Source organism: Chelon labrosus, assembly GCF_963514085.1.
Source record: "Chelon labrosus genome assembly, chromosome: 11".
Classification (NCBI taxonomy): Eukaryota; Metazoa; Chordata; class Actinopteri; order Mugiliformes; family Mugilidae; genus Chelon; species Chelon labrosus.
Genome location: NC_140344.1, coordinates 13,934,614 through 13,948,552, shown reverse-complemented (window position 1 = coordinate 13,948,552; position 13,939 = coordinate 13,934,614). Strand labels below are relative to the sequence as shown.

The window sequence follows — 13,939 nt, the reverse complement described above, 5'->3', positions numbered from 1 at the left end:
AGGTTTTAGTTAATATGCTTAAATTACACACCGTCCATACAATCTGTTGATCCACATTGTGTAGGAGAGCCTAGATACATGTATGCAACAGCTTGTGGTAGATGCTCTATCTTTGACTGACGAAGAAAAAACAAAAGAAACTATATTTTATATTATATTAATATGTGAAAACCCTGTGAGCATTGTCATCTAATTATTTTTTTGTGTCAATTCAGTCACTCATCTTCTGTACCCGCTTATTCCTGTTAAGGGTCGCGGGGGTCTGCTGGAGCCTATCCCAGCTGTCATCGGGCGAGAGGTGGGGTACACCCTGGACAGGTCTCCAGTCTATCGCAGGGCTAACACAGAGAGACAGACAAACATTCACACTCACACGCACACCTACGGCCAATTTAGAATCACCAATGAACCTAACCAGCATGTCTTTGGACGGTGGGAGGAAGCCGGAGTACCCGGAGAGAACCCACGCAGACACAGGGAGAACATGCAAACTCCACACAGATGGACCTTCTCGCTGTGAGGCATCAGTGCTAACCACCTCGCCCTTGTGCCGCCCTTTTTTTGTGTCAATGAAGAACTTAAAGCTAAATTAAACTTAAATGTAAGTGGATGATTTGTGTATCTACGCTTCAAAATTGAGTTATGTTATCGTAAACTCTATATCTTTGCATCATGTAACTATTTGCAGTTGGACAAAACAAACCCTTTGAATGCATCACCTTGGATTCAGGACGTTGATATGAGCCAGCTGATGAATCGTGTCGTTGTGGACAATACTGTTCCATAACTAAGATAACTTTTAGTTGTAATACAAGCCTTTTGTCATTCATTAGGTTTACAGCTATGAACAGAGAATACTTTCAGCTAGATGCCAGCTGACTGCTCTGCAGAGACTCATGAAGGTGTCCTTTAATATAACATTACAGGTGACACTGCCAAGATAGCAGTAATATTTATTTAAGAAGAAGGAAGCAAGAAGCCATGCCAAATACTTGCTTAAAAATAGACAGCAGTCATTGATGGAGGTTATAAATAGTGAGAAGGGAAGGGGGCTGGTCCTGGGTGTGGGTATTTATAGCGCAGGCACACTGCTGTTTACTGGAGGCAGCAGCCAGGGGTGTACTTATCAATAACACCATAAAACCCAAGTGCCACTGAATGCACAGTCACCTCCCTCGTCCATTTCTGGAAAGATGCATCCGAGGTGAAATTAAATCACTTTTATGAGGGGATCAAAGGGATTACTCCCGGGTGCCTTCTATTCGTGGAGGCAGTAATGCAAAAATTGGATCAGTTTTCAGTGTTGACACATCTCTGATTACTTTTCCAATTTCTTAAGTTTGAATGCAAACTTAAGCGTGAATGCACTAATCCTTAAGCATGAATTAAAATGCACATTCATGGTTTGTAAAATCAAATTACCAAAATGAGGTCATGAGAAAAGAAATGCTTTCATCAGTGCATTGTAATGAAATAGCTTTTTTATATATATATATATAATCATTGTGTTTCTGTTATTAGAGGTGCTAGTGTGATGTGCAAAAAAGTTCAGCTGCATACAGGTGGAGGACACACCAGCTGACTGGGGAGCAGGAGGAGGGGCAGGGGCAGGGGCAGGCACCCAGTCAGGCTGGTGGAGGTGCTTCTCCAACACACAGTCAAGTCCAACGGAGGGAAGCTGCGACGCCAGCCGCTGCTGCTCAGCCCCGGCAGAGACCTGCTATTCGTCCTGTCTGGGAGTTTAGCTAGCAAGCTAACCAGCTAACTGAGCTGTCACAACAGGAACAAGAAGCCGCGCTGTCCGCAGTTCTTGGAGGACTGAATCATCACAGAGCAACTGTACCTGGCTGGCTGTTTGAGTAGCAGTTTAAAAATGTCTATATTACCGTTCACCCCTCCAATTGTGAAGAGGCTCCTGGGCTGGAAGAAAGGAGAGCAGAACGGGCAGGAGGAGAAATGGTGCGAAAAGGCTGTCAAAAGTCTGGTGAAGAAGTTGAAAAAGACGGGACAGCTGGAGGAGTTGGAAAAATCCATCACCACACAGAATGTCAACACCAAATGCTTAACCATACCCAGGTAAGGACGCGTTAACTCACTGCCCTCCACTAAGTTAGCCGAGCTAGCAAGCTAGTGCTGGTGACAGCTAACGTTAGCCAAGTAGCTAGCCAGTTAGCTTGAGCTAATATTAGCAACCAAGTGCTTTGTTAATGAAGGTTGTTTTTTTTGACAGCTTGTTGACGTTGACTCAGATATGTGAATGGGCTTATTTATTAAAGAGTAGATAAAACGTTTTATTTCGCACAGTGGGTTTTGATTGCACTGATTGTTAGCTTTAGCTACCAGAGTCAAAACAACCTTGCATGATATATAGAGCTAGCATTAGCTCTCTAAGATAGACATATTTTGAATAAAAAATATTTTGCTGTGTAAACATTCACTGCCACTTCATAGTCTGAATACACAGAAAGCACATATGATGAGCTAACGTGACAGTAGTAACCTGGTTTCAAGCATGCTGCTCTGTTGTGTCATTTTACCACGTTAGTTCGCACCGACATCGTCATGTCGACCCGAGGTAACCCATGAGTGAGAAGAAGGACAGTAGTGGTTAGCTGGTGCTTCTAAAACGTCAGAGCAGTTTTCAGAGATGCCAAAGCAAGTTTCTCATGCTGACATGGTGACCGTGGTACATCTGGTGCTGCATAAACATGTCCACAGCTCACACGTGTGATGAACAGGAGAAGGAGTGGTTTGGCGGAGCCGAACACTGACTCACAGAGGATGTTTAGACTGCAGTGTGTGTGCACTCTGGGAAAGTTGTTATAAGGCTTCAGTTTGGGATTCCCCATATGGGATACCCATCTGTGACAAGTATAGTCTATCAGTCATATGAGGTGGGCTCACTGGGCGTGATACAGCGCTGTGCGGGCACACAGTCCTGTTCTCAGTGGTCTAGTCTAAATGACTGAGCACAAGTGTGTGTGTGTGTGTGTGTGCTGTTAAATTAGTTTGTTGGACATCATTTTCAGTCAGTGAACAAAAGTTAAACTAAATTAAAAGTGCTACACAAAGCTAGAAGGATAACTCGGTCAGGAGCACAGTCGTGCACTAAATCTTCACAAAGGTTATTGTATTCAGTTGATTCAACATGTTTCTATTATTTAGACCACCCCATTATAGTCAGTGGGCTTGGCTTAATAACAGCAACACTTTAGTATTTGTTAAACACAGCCTCCACAATGATCATACAGTTCGATCACCACGTTTCTGATACTGTTTCAACGTAAACTGATCATTATAACGTTTTTATGTCGTTTTTACTAGTGTACCTAATGATTTGTCAAGTGAACGTGGAGTGCGGTGTAAATACCATTTCTACAGCATGAACCATTTTTGGTGTTTGTACAATTGCTCGTCAGTTTTTAGTGTTTTTAATAGATTTACCACCCAGCCTGATGGCCTGATTGTTAACAAAAGTGAGAGCCCCTCTTTATGGTTTGTGTAGGAGCGTGGGTGGTAACCAACATTAAAAACGTATTCTCAGTTTTTGGGAATGTACTCCGGGGGTGTATGGAGAACGCGGGTCACTGTTTGGATTGCGGTTTAATCACGGTGCATTTGGCGTCTGTAGGCTTACAGAATAACAGCTGTCTTGCTATCGGTTGAGGATTCATTGAGTGATTCAGTATTACAATAGGCCTGCTGCACTTTCATCACCTCTTCTAATGTGGCTCAGAGAGAAAGGGGTTGTTAGCATTTACAGTGGTTAAGTGCATGCTTGAGATGTTTGCACCTAGAGTGTACTTAACCAGCAGGAAAAACTGAAAGTGAGGGCATTTCATTTTCCTGGTGTTTTATAACTGGGACTAAGCTGAGACATTTTTTGGTCACAGATTACCAATACCATGCCATTATCTGGTAAAGTTACCACCATCCACGCTTACTTTGAGTTAAGGTGTACTCCAGTACTCAACTGAACCTCGTGGAAGTCCCCAACTCTTCAACGGAAATTGTAATATTTTGTTTTGAGTTTTGATGACACAGTGTGTTTTGTCGTTCACCTTGTAACTGGCACCAAGATAGATTAACTTGTTTTCCTTGAACTCATATAGTGGTGTGTAAATGTTTAAGGCACTTAAAATGATTCCTATCTATCCTGCAATACTATCAGAGAGGCGTCAGATTGGTTTCAAATTGATTCTGTAGCGTAACAATGAGCTCCAACACACAGCTAGAGTAGTAAAGAAATATCTTTAGTGACAAACAAGTCCTGCTACAGAACATATCCCTTCACAGAGCCCTTATCTTCTCCTCATGGAGTCAGTCGTCTGGGATGGCAGGATAAGACAGTCGTCTTAAATTCTCCAGTAAGCCTTGGACCTGTCACATACCTTGAAGAACAAGAGACGTGGTGCAAATGTTGGCTTGGTTTAGTTTTTCAGTTCTCTGCAATTTACATGTGTTAATTACATGTTAATTGATTCACTTTGTAGGCATCTTTGCTTTTCTTTAGTGTTGAAACTTTTGCTCAGTTTTGTACATAATCAGAGGCTAAGCCTTGTTGAAGAATGGAAACCATGTGTTTCTTGTCTGACAGTTTAACTTTGAGCTGAACTGTTGTTGAGTTCATCTGGAAAAAAGCCATTACCCCAGGTCAGGGACCTGGTACAGACCTTCCTCTTATTTATTTATTTTTTGCCATTTGACTTTCATGGATTTACATGGTCCCACTCTGTACACTACAGGTACATAAATACTGTAGACATCAGGTTTCATCATTTCTTTACATAAAATTACCCTAACTGCAGTTTAAATAACCTGTATATTTGTCTTTTGAGTAGCATAAATGAATACTTCAGTGAGGTATTGAGGTATTAGAGACATTGGGCAAATGCTTTGGAGTTTTGCCTTCAGTTAATGTTGAACATTAACATCTGACAAATCCTCATTGATTGCAATCTGGCAACAGAGTTAAAAATTAATTGCAGGCTCCGTCTCATTATTCCAAGCATAATTTCAACCACAGAGCGAAGCACCACAGAGTGATTCCATTTCATGTGGTTGTACCATGACATGTCTTTCAGGTCTTTAGATGGACGCCTGCAGGTCTCCCACAGAAAAGGTCTTCCTCACGTGATCTACTGTCGCTTGTGGCGCTGGCCGGACCTGCAGTCCCACCATGAACTGAGGGCTGTCGACCACTGTGAATTTGCCTTTCACACCAAGAAGGATGAAGTGTGTGTCAACCCCTACCACTACCAGAGGGTGGAGACGCCAAGTGAGTGTAGTTAATTGCTATGTGATCCAAAATGATTGTATTTAAAATGATACTTTTACCAAAGTGCACACAGAACTGAACCGGTCCTTTGCGTGTCTCCAGTTTTGCCTCCTGTCTTAGTGCCACGACATACAGATATCCCTGCTGAGTTCCCACCGCTGGATGACTACAGCCCATCCATCCCTGAAAACACCAATTTCCCCGCTGGCATTGAGCCTCAGAGTAACTATATTCCTGGTGAGGAAAACTGTGTCACTCACTCTGAAGAGCCTGTGAATCCTTTTTCTCAGGGATGATTTAGTTTGTGGCTCTGAAAAACACTGCTCCTGAATGTACTGCTGATATTAAATATGCAGCAGTATAAGAGCAGTTGTGTGCTTAATCTTTGTCCGTATTTGTTTGTTACAGAAACTCCCCCACCGGGGTACTTGAGTGAGGATGGCGAGACAAATGATCATCAGCTCAATCACAGCATGGACACAGGTTAGTCACACGACGACACACACAACCCAAATTCATCTTGTTTTAATTACACCTTATCGTGGTCCTGAACCAGCCCTCTATTACTGTTCTATTTCAGGTTCACCCAGCCTGTCGCCCAATCCTTTGTCACCCGCAAACAGTAATCTTGGTAAGCAAAATCAAAGGAGTCAGCTTTACTGACTGAGCATATCTTTCATTATGTGCTCCTATCTGGTTGGTGGCTGTGGCATTAGGCCAACCACATGTAATCAAATCACAAGTACCAGGCATTCATTTACAATGATTCAGTTATTCTTTAGCTTTGCAGTTTCTGCTGCTTCTTTTGCTGGACGACGAGATGTTAAATGCTAGACAGTGTTAAAGTACTTACTGTACACTTACCAACTGTAAAATAGCGTTTATAATTAGATAAATGTAAGATAACTTAATGGATTCTTTTCAGATAAGGAAGACAATAACAGCGATACAGTTAAATAGTGGATTGTTGCTTTAAAAAGGAACATTTGTATTTCCAGATATACTGGAAATAAATCAGCTCTGTCAGAAGCGAGAGACTCCATGGCCATTGTATAAATCAGAGCATATGTGAAAGACATCCGGGTCGCTTAGCTGGCTAAAGCAAACTTTACACAATGTATGATACAGACATGAAAATAAGATCAAACTAGACCAGTCCTGAAGACTTTTAAACTTGAATCATCCTGCAACAATGGACTCATTCCTACCTGACTGTACCTGGTGACCCTGATTACTGAACACCTGAATACCTGTCCTCTACATACACCACATGATCAGTCTTGTTGTAACGATTATCTCTGTCTCTATAAAATGTCTCCTACCGCATCAAGGAATCATTCTCTCTGGTAGGAGCATGATTGACAATCAAGAACGTTGCAGCTCACCAGTGTGGGGATCAAAATGTTTATTTTATGAGTGACAGTCGTGTTTATAAAAAGTCCAAAGAGTGTAAGATGAGAATATATTTGGAGCGGTGAGACGGATGAGCAATCTACAGGCAGTGAGTGGACTACGTCTGGGAGGCTTAGCCTCAGGGCAGTAACAGAGTAAGCTTGCTATGAATGGAGTCTTTGTCTGTGGTCTGTCCTCGTCTGTGGAGAGGCCAGCCACAGACAGCGCAAGATAATGCAATAAATATCCGGTTGCCAGGTTATTCTATCTATGTGGAAAGCCACCAGGAGGTCATTGTTGAAAAAATAAATAGGTACGTCATGTCTTGTCCATTTCTGGCTGGGGCCGCGAGGGTCGTGGGAAAGAGCTTTTGAAGAGAAATCAAAGGGAACTTGAATCTTCACAGTAAAATCACCACAAAACTGATTACTTGTTCTCATGAACCTCTTAATTCTTAGTCCCTGAACCTAAATTGAGCTTGTATATGTCACTGTCTCTTCATCTCCCCACCAACACAGACTTACAACCTGTCACGTACTGTGAATCTGCCTTCTGGTGCTCTATCTCCTACTATGAGCTGAACCAGCGTGTGGGAGAGACCTTCCATGCGTCCCAGCCCTCTCTTACAGTCGACGGATTCACAGATCCCTCCAACTCGGAACGATTCTGTCTGGGCTTGTTGTCCAACGTCAACCGCAACTCTGCAGTAGAGCTCACACGCAGACACATAGGTACTCATTTCACAGTGACGGCTTAACCTCTGATCTGTGTTTGACATGATCCGCAGGTTGTTGTGCTGAGCAACAGTCTTTTTTCTCTCTTTCTCTATCCAGGACGGGGCGTGAGGTTGTACTACATTGGGGGAGAGGTGTTTGCAGAGTGTCTCAGTGACAGTGCCATCTTTGTCCAAAGTCCCAACTGCAACCAGCGCTACGGCTGGCATCCCGCCACTGTGTGCAAAATACCTCCAGGTCAGTGTGAGATTGATGCGCGCAAACACGAGTATAACTGTGTTCTAATGACCAAATGACATATTTTCTTGTAGCAAGCCTAGTAATACATATTTCGTTTGTCAGGCTGCAATCTTAAGATCTTCAACAACCAGGAGTTTGCGGCCCTGCTCGCCCAGTCAGTCAACCAGGGCTTTGAGGCTGTCTACCAGCTCACCAGGATGTGTACCATTCGCATGAGTTTTGTGAAAGGTTGGGGAGCTGAGTACAGGTAAATACTCTTTAAAATCTTTATATGAATACCTTCAGCAGCTTGGCAGTTTTAATGGCTGAATATGTTTCTAATTCCACACAGCTAACATATAAATGCTTGCAAATAAAAAGGGTATATAAGGCCTTAGAAAGGTCAACAAGGTCATGTTAGTCTCCATGCCTGTGTACCACTCCTGGGATTACATGTCAATGCATAAAACTGGACTGGCAGATACTAGACTTAAGAGATCTGAAGACCTACATTTAACTAAGACAACTACTGATCACAGCCTGCTGTTGTTTCTCTTTTTTGAGTTTCCTCATCCCATTTGTGAAATATTTCACGCAAATATTGCATGTAGTTCAATTTTGAATTTAGAAAATATGTGCATATTCTGTATTTTTCAGTGGAGACATACAGTAGATGTCTAATCAAATGAATTCACCTTTTTTGTAAACACATTTCATTCGTTGTTCCTGGATGGGATCTTTGAATTCAGTGTGGAGGTGAAAAAGAAAAGAATAAAGGGTTGCAGACTGGTGAGGGGGAAAAAAAAGAAGGTGATGTGGGAGGGTGCAGCTGTGAGTGCGCAACAGAGGAGGATGAAGAATGCAGAAGGCATGCAGTGGTGAGGGGGACATGGAGTGGGCGGTGGACATATTTCAGACTCCCTCTGCAAGGGAGATTCCCACTGAACTATGAATGGTACGTGTTGTATTTCTGGCACCAAACACCTTGGAGGAAAACATCTCTGGTAGAAACTTGAATGACTTCAGAAATAGCCTGCGGAGTTGGCTTCGGTGCAGGTGCTTATTCAACTAAAAATGCTGAGTCGACACTGACATGTCTCACAGGGTCTTTACATGTGTACTGTGATGTATTAAAAAAAAGCCTTGACAGACTATGATGTCCCTGTCCTTCTCTGTGTCCTGCAGGCGTCAGACAGTGACCAGCACCCCCTGCTGGATAGAGCTACATCTTAACGGTCCCCTGCAGTGGTTGGACAAGGTCCTCACACAGATGGGCTCTCCCAGCATCCACTGCTCCAGTGTGTCCTAGGAGCAGCACTCGCATCCCATCCACACTTAAACACATAGGAAAGCCCAAGCACTTGTCAGTGATAATAAGAAAAGATACACCATTCATCAAATCATAAAAACACAATCTCCCCTCGCTGTGTCATACATTTCTCATTACGTGTACAGCACTTTCTTTAGTGTTTCCATTTAATAGTTATTTTACAATTTTTGACATGTTTTCAACAGACAGCCACATGGTGTTTGCAGTAGGTTTCACAGGGGAAAAAAATGTGCATTGTGTTCATTTCTCATTCAAACATTAAGCCTAGTGTTGTGGACTGAAAGATTTGTTTCCCAAGTTGAAGTCAAGGCACAGTTTCAGCTTGGCCATCAAAACATTTTTGATTCTATGAATTAACTAAGATTATGAGTACACTTCCATCATTGGTGTTTCCGTGTCCCAGTACCACTCTTTGTAATCACTGAGCTGGGAGGCCTATTTATCAATTGAACCATGAATTAACATTAAAAATGTTTCTCTGTAGTCATTTAATAGAATATATTTAATAATTTAACTACAAGGTACTGTACTCATATTGATTTAGATGCATTGATGTAAGCATCAATTGTCTAATTGATCATTTAATTGGTATTTTATCTATTTAAAAAAAAAAAAAGAGACAGCACCATTGTTGTCTGTAAAAGAACCCTTGTATGAAAACTATTTTGCTCAGTGAAAGAGACATTTTATAAGTTATTTTTGCATATTGTCCTGCATGGGAATATATTTTTATTATTGCCTCAATACAATTGTACATAAATATTTATAGCTTGTGATTTCTCGTAGTCATGCATTGCTTGAAACATTGGACCTGGCTGACCTGGGTTGGATTCACAGTAAGACTTTGCTTTAATGACCCAGAACTTGGCAAGCACGAGTTTTCAAACCAACTAGTTCTTAAGTGTGACACACAGGATCACTGCACCGCTGTTATTTCATAACATACGACCACACAGTATGAGACATCATAGTGGACTGATTGAGTTTAGGCACCATGTGACTTCAGTGTGAAGTTCACAACGACCAAGACTGTGGTTCATTCATTGATGGCATGTGGAATGAAAACAAAAATGCAGGTCTTCTTACGTAGTATCACCTGTTAATCAATAGTACACTCTGCTCCCTGTGGGTAAATGATGCACCTCCAGTTTACTGTGTTGATCAGCGTAAAGCTTTAGTTGTAGTGGAAATTTGCTTGTCCAATAAATACTGTATATTACATGTACATTGCTACAATATAAGGCATGTGTAATATGCTCACTGTCCTTGGTCATTGTCTTGAAACCACCATGTTAATCCTGCACCTACTTACAGTACAACGCATAAGACTGAGTCACCGTGTAATCTATTTAAAACAGTTACACGTAGCTAAATTAAAATACAGTGTGCGACAGTGCATTAGGTAGATGGTAGATCTGTATCAGTACTCGTGTTCCTTGATATTCTTACTTGGTGGTTCTCTGTTCCAAGTCTTACATACATGTTTTTTCATGTAGCCTATTATTTGTTATCAAATGACCATTGTTTTACCTGTGACATTTTAATAAATTGCAACAGAGTAAAATGACTTCTTTGTTAAAAAATAATGTTTGATATACAGTTACTAGGAAAAACTAGCTCCCCTGTACATAAGTGCAATGTGATGTCAGTGTCCTATAACAAATGCCACCGGGAAAATGTTGGAGGTGATGAGTTAACCTCTCGCTCTACTTTATGTAGTTAGTACTTGTTTTTCAAAATTACACATTAAAAGTTGTTTTAATGCTTTTTCACAAATGGTAGATAAAATATTAGAGATGCTTCTAATACTACTCATTTATTGCATTTTCATTTATTTAATATAGCATACACGTATTTCTATTTTTCTGACCTGAATAACTTGAGCAGTACAAACCCACGTAGTGTAAATTAGCCATACTCACAAAATGGCAGAAAAAATAAAATAAAATCACAAGTTTTTATGTTGATTCATCCGAATGTGCATTAAATCTCTTACAAGGATAAGGCACATTATTTAAAATATATGTGTCAACTGTACATAAAGACAAACACATAAATGAAAGCCCACACAATTTAATGTTTTTCCACCTGCAACACTTATCACGTGTTGAGGTTCACTCAGGGCTAAAGCATAACGAGGGACCCAGGGGAGTAGGCTGAGGATCAGGGCCGCTCATTGGCTTCTGCTCTTCTAATCAGGGTTTCCATCTGTTTCTCACCTTACATCATTTCATTCTAAGAATAAAAAGTTTCTAAATAAGAAAAAGCCTACAGAACCATCTGTAAGCGCCTCCACTTTCCAAGCTCTAGCAGGACGTCAAAGGGCGCTGAATCTTGTGGGAGCCCCAGGAAAGACAGGAGGATCAGGAGACAGGAGATTGAGTCACAGGCAAGCTACTTTTAGCTCTCCTCACCCGATGATAGCCCATCTATCTCATCTTCATCGCCACCGATGGCCATCCAAAACGCTTTTGCCACCTGGAAAACAGACTTGGCATAAACACTTTGTACTACATTTAAAATAAACACTTCAGTCAACTGAGCATTGAACATGGTATTGCTCCAACAATTAGGTTTCAACAAAATAATTCAGTCGCATACCTTTTCCGCATGGACTTTTCTCTGCTCATGAGGTAATGAAGAAGCTTTGTCTGCACAATGAAAATCAGAGAAGACCATTCATTCATAAAAGACACCAGGTTAGCAAATATTTGACGTCCGCACCCATAATGAGAAAACAACATATACCAAATCCCTTTAAATCAAAAAAGAGACATAGTTATGCCTTTTGTTTCAGTTACCTTTCATCTCCTTTAATTTGGTAAAAAGGCGCTCAAAGTTGTCCACATCTGCATCTCCAGCTGTGAGATTGGCAAGCTCCTGTATGTCCAAATCAGTCATTGCATCTGCAGGAACCAACACAGTTTACATGTAACTATACATAAGTGGCATACGCAGGATTTGTATAATAGAGGATGCTTACTTACCAACTACCGCGTCCTCCTGTGTTTCTGTGTTTGTAGTACTTTCTGTGTTGTTGGCTTCCTCATTAACAAGTGTGCCCTCTACTGGCAAGCTGGAAGACTGCTACAGAAAACGAGCTAGGGTTAGCATGCATCTACAACTGGCTGGTTTAAAATCCCATTTAAATGAAAAAGTTACGCATAAGGAAGCAGGGAAGAACACATTTAAAAGACAAAATCTAAAATCAGTACAAAAGGGAAAAGGTAAAAAATCAACTAACTGGTGGATCCTGGCAGCTGCGTGGGTTGTTGTGTCTGGAGGCCACCAAACTGCTCATCAGACCAAATCCCTGATTGTGCCCTGTAAGACAGATATAAATGGTCAAATACCACACATACATAGAGACACATTAAATCCTTAGGAGAATATGCAACTATACAGGTATGCGTCATCTCACCATCCTTCATCTCCACGCTGGACCACACGTTAGCATTGAGAGCCTGAACAATTCTCTTTACTCCCGTGGATTCTGGAAAGTCATCTGATAAAGGCAACAAAGACAATGAACATGAGTGCGACATCTTCCCTAATGTAAGTGTAGTGTAATTTCTGCTGCCTGACAGTGAGTGTTACAACTCACCATCTTCGTCGGGAAGCTCCTGTGGATTAAGCTCCACAAGTTCAAATGCATGAGCCAAACACCACTGTTGCGCTTCATGTCTGGTGACCCCTGGAATGCAAATCAAATCGTGTATACCGTTACACAGTAGTGTAACGTGTGTTTTCTGCAGAATAACAGACACCTAATAGAGCCGGAGGACTAACCATTTTCACAGACTCTGTCGCACACCAGAATGAGCACCTCTGGAGCAAGGTCTTCCACCACTGATATCCAAGGCTGCAGCTTTTCCAGACCATCCTTCTGTAAACATCATGCACACATAGCGAACGTCACAAGTGTAAGAGTAGAGATTTTCTAAATATGACCACATCTATAAGTCACATACCATAGTACTGTCAAAGTAAGCGATGAAAGCCTGCATAGACTGGGCAATCTCTGATGACATCTGAAAGGTGCTTGGGACAACACATAGCCTGACATCTGCTGTATAATATTTATTGTTGATGGTCCAGGGATACCAGACTACTGTTTCCTCTCGCTTAGTCGGCTCGGGCAACGTCTTCGTACTGAGGATCTCTGCAAAGGCAAAGACACAAAGACATCACATTAGGCTGACTTACTTTCACTGTGAACACGCTAAACTACAGAAATATCATGTGCATACTGCACACTGGGTTTTTATATCAGACCCGTGAATGTAAAGGATGGAACCGGCTTAACAACACCGCTTAACAATTAGTTACTAACCTATATTATTAAGTTACAGGTGCTTCCTAATGCAGCAGTATGCTAGCCTTGTTTGACGTTAGCCTGCTAGCTAAATATACACATTAGACTTAGCTGAACTTACGTTTTATCAGGTCTTCTTCAGTAAACCCACTGTCACAGCTAGTGACAACCACACACGGAATAGTCATCTCTGTGTTTTCCTCTGTCGCTGACATTTTTACAATATTTAGGGGACGCTTTTCTCGTTGCTAGCTTAGCTTAGCGTGACTTTAACCTTTCAACTCTGACAGCCGCTCGGTCTCTTCCGGTGCGACGTCTGGTTACGTTGAAAAAAAAAACAGGTGCTCAGACATACCCGGCATAAAAACTAATGACCAAAGCTATTAACTTATCTGAGCTGTTGTAGTGTATTTTTTTTATTTTTATTTTTTTCAAATAGTGTACGTTTAGATATTAAAAATGCAATTTATGTTTATGGCGAAAAAATAATATAAAAATGTATTTAAAAATGTATTTAAAAATGTAAAATATGTATTCACAAGTGGATAAAGTAGCGTAAAAGAAAGTAAGGACATAGATATGTTTTTATATTTTTTATGTGTAAGTTGTAGCGGTAAATAAATGTCTGACAGTCATACTCCTGGCTAAGTTTATCCCAAAGAGTCTCGTCG

General features: G+C 41.3%; 2 protein-coding genes across 2 annotated transcripts; one reads left to right on the top strand and one right to left on the bottom strand.

Moving 5' to 3' along the window:
• The first annotated feature begins 1,674 nt into the window (after window positions 1-1,674).
• On the top strand, window positions 1,675-10,708 carry smad3b (SMAD family member 3b). Its single transcript, XM_084554534.1, has 9 exons — window positions 1,675-2,076; window positions 5,085-5,278; window positions 5,381-5,515; window positions 5,687-5,761; window positions 5,859-5,909; window positions 7,189-7,401; window positions 7,504-7,641; window positions 7,747-7,891; window positions 8,809-10,708. The coding sequence occupies exons 1-9, from the start codon at window positions 1,874-1,876 to the stop codon at window positions 8,930-8,932; spliced, it is 1,278 nt and encodes a 425-aa protein (XP_084410660.1). The 5' UTR covers window positions 1,675-1,873; the 3' UTR covers window positions 8,933-10,708.
• Window positions 10,709-10,750: 42 nt separating this feature from the next.
• aagab (alpha and gamma adaptin binding protein) lies at window positions 10,751-13,597 on the bottom strand. Its single transcript, XM_084554535.1, has 10 exons — window positions 13,390-13,597; window positions 12,925-13,115; window positions 12,743-12,839; window positions 12,558-12,647; window positions 12,375-12,458; window positions 12,198-12,277; window positions 11,941-12,040; window positions 11,755-11,859; window positions 11,555-11,604; window positions 10,751-11,431 (listed from the first exon to the last, which is right to left on the bottom strand). The coding sequence occupies exons 1-10, from the start codon at window positions 13,481-13,483 to the stop codon at window positions 11,354-11,356; spliced, it is 969 nt and encodes a 322-aa protein (XP_084410661.1). The 5' UTR covers window positions 13,484-13,597; the 3' UTR covers window positions 10,751-11,353.
• Between the last annotated feature and the right edge of the window lie 342 nt (window positions 13,598-13,939).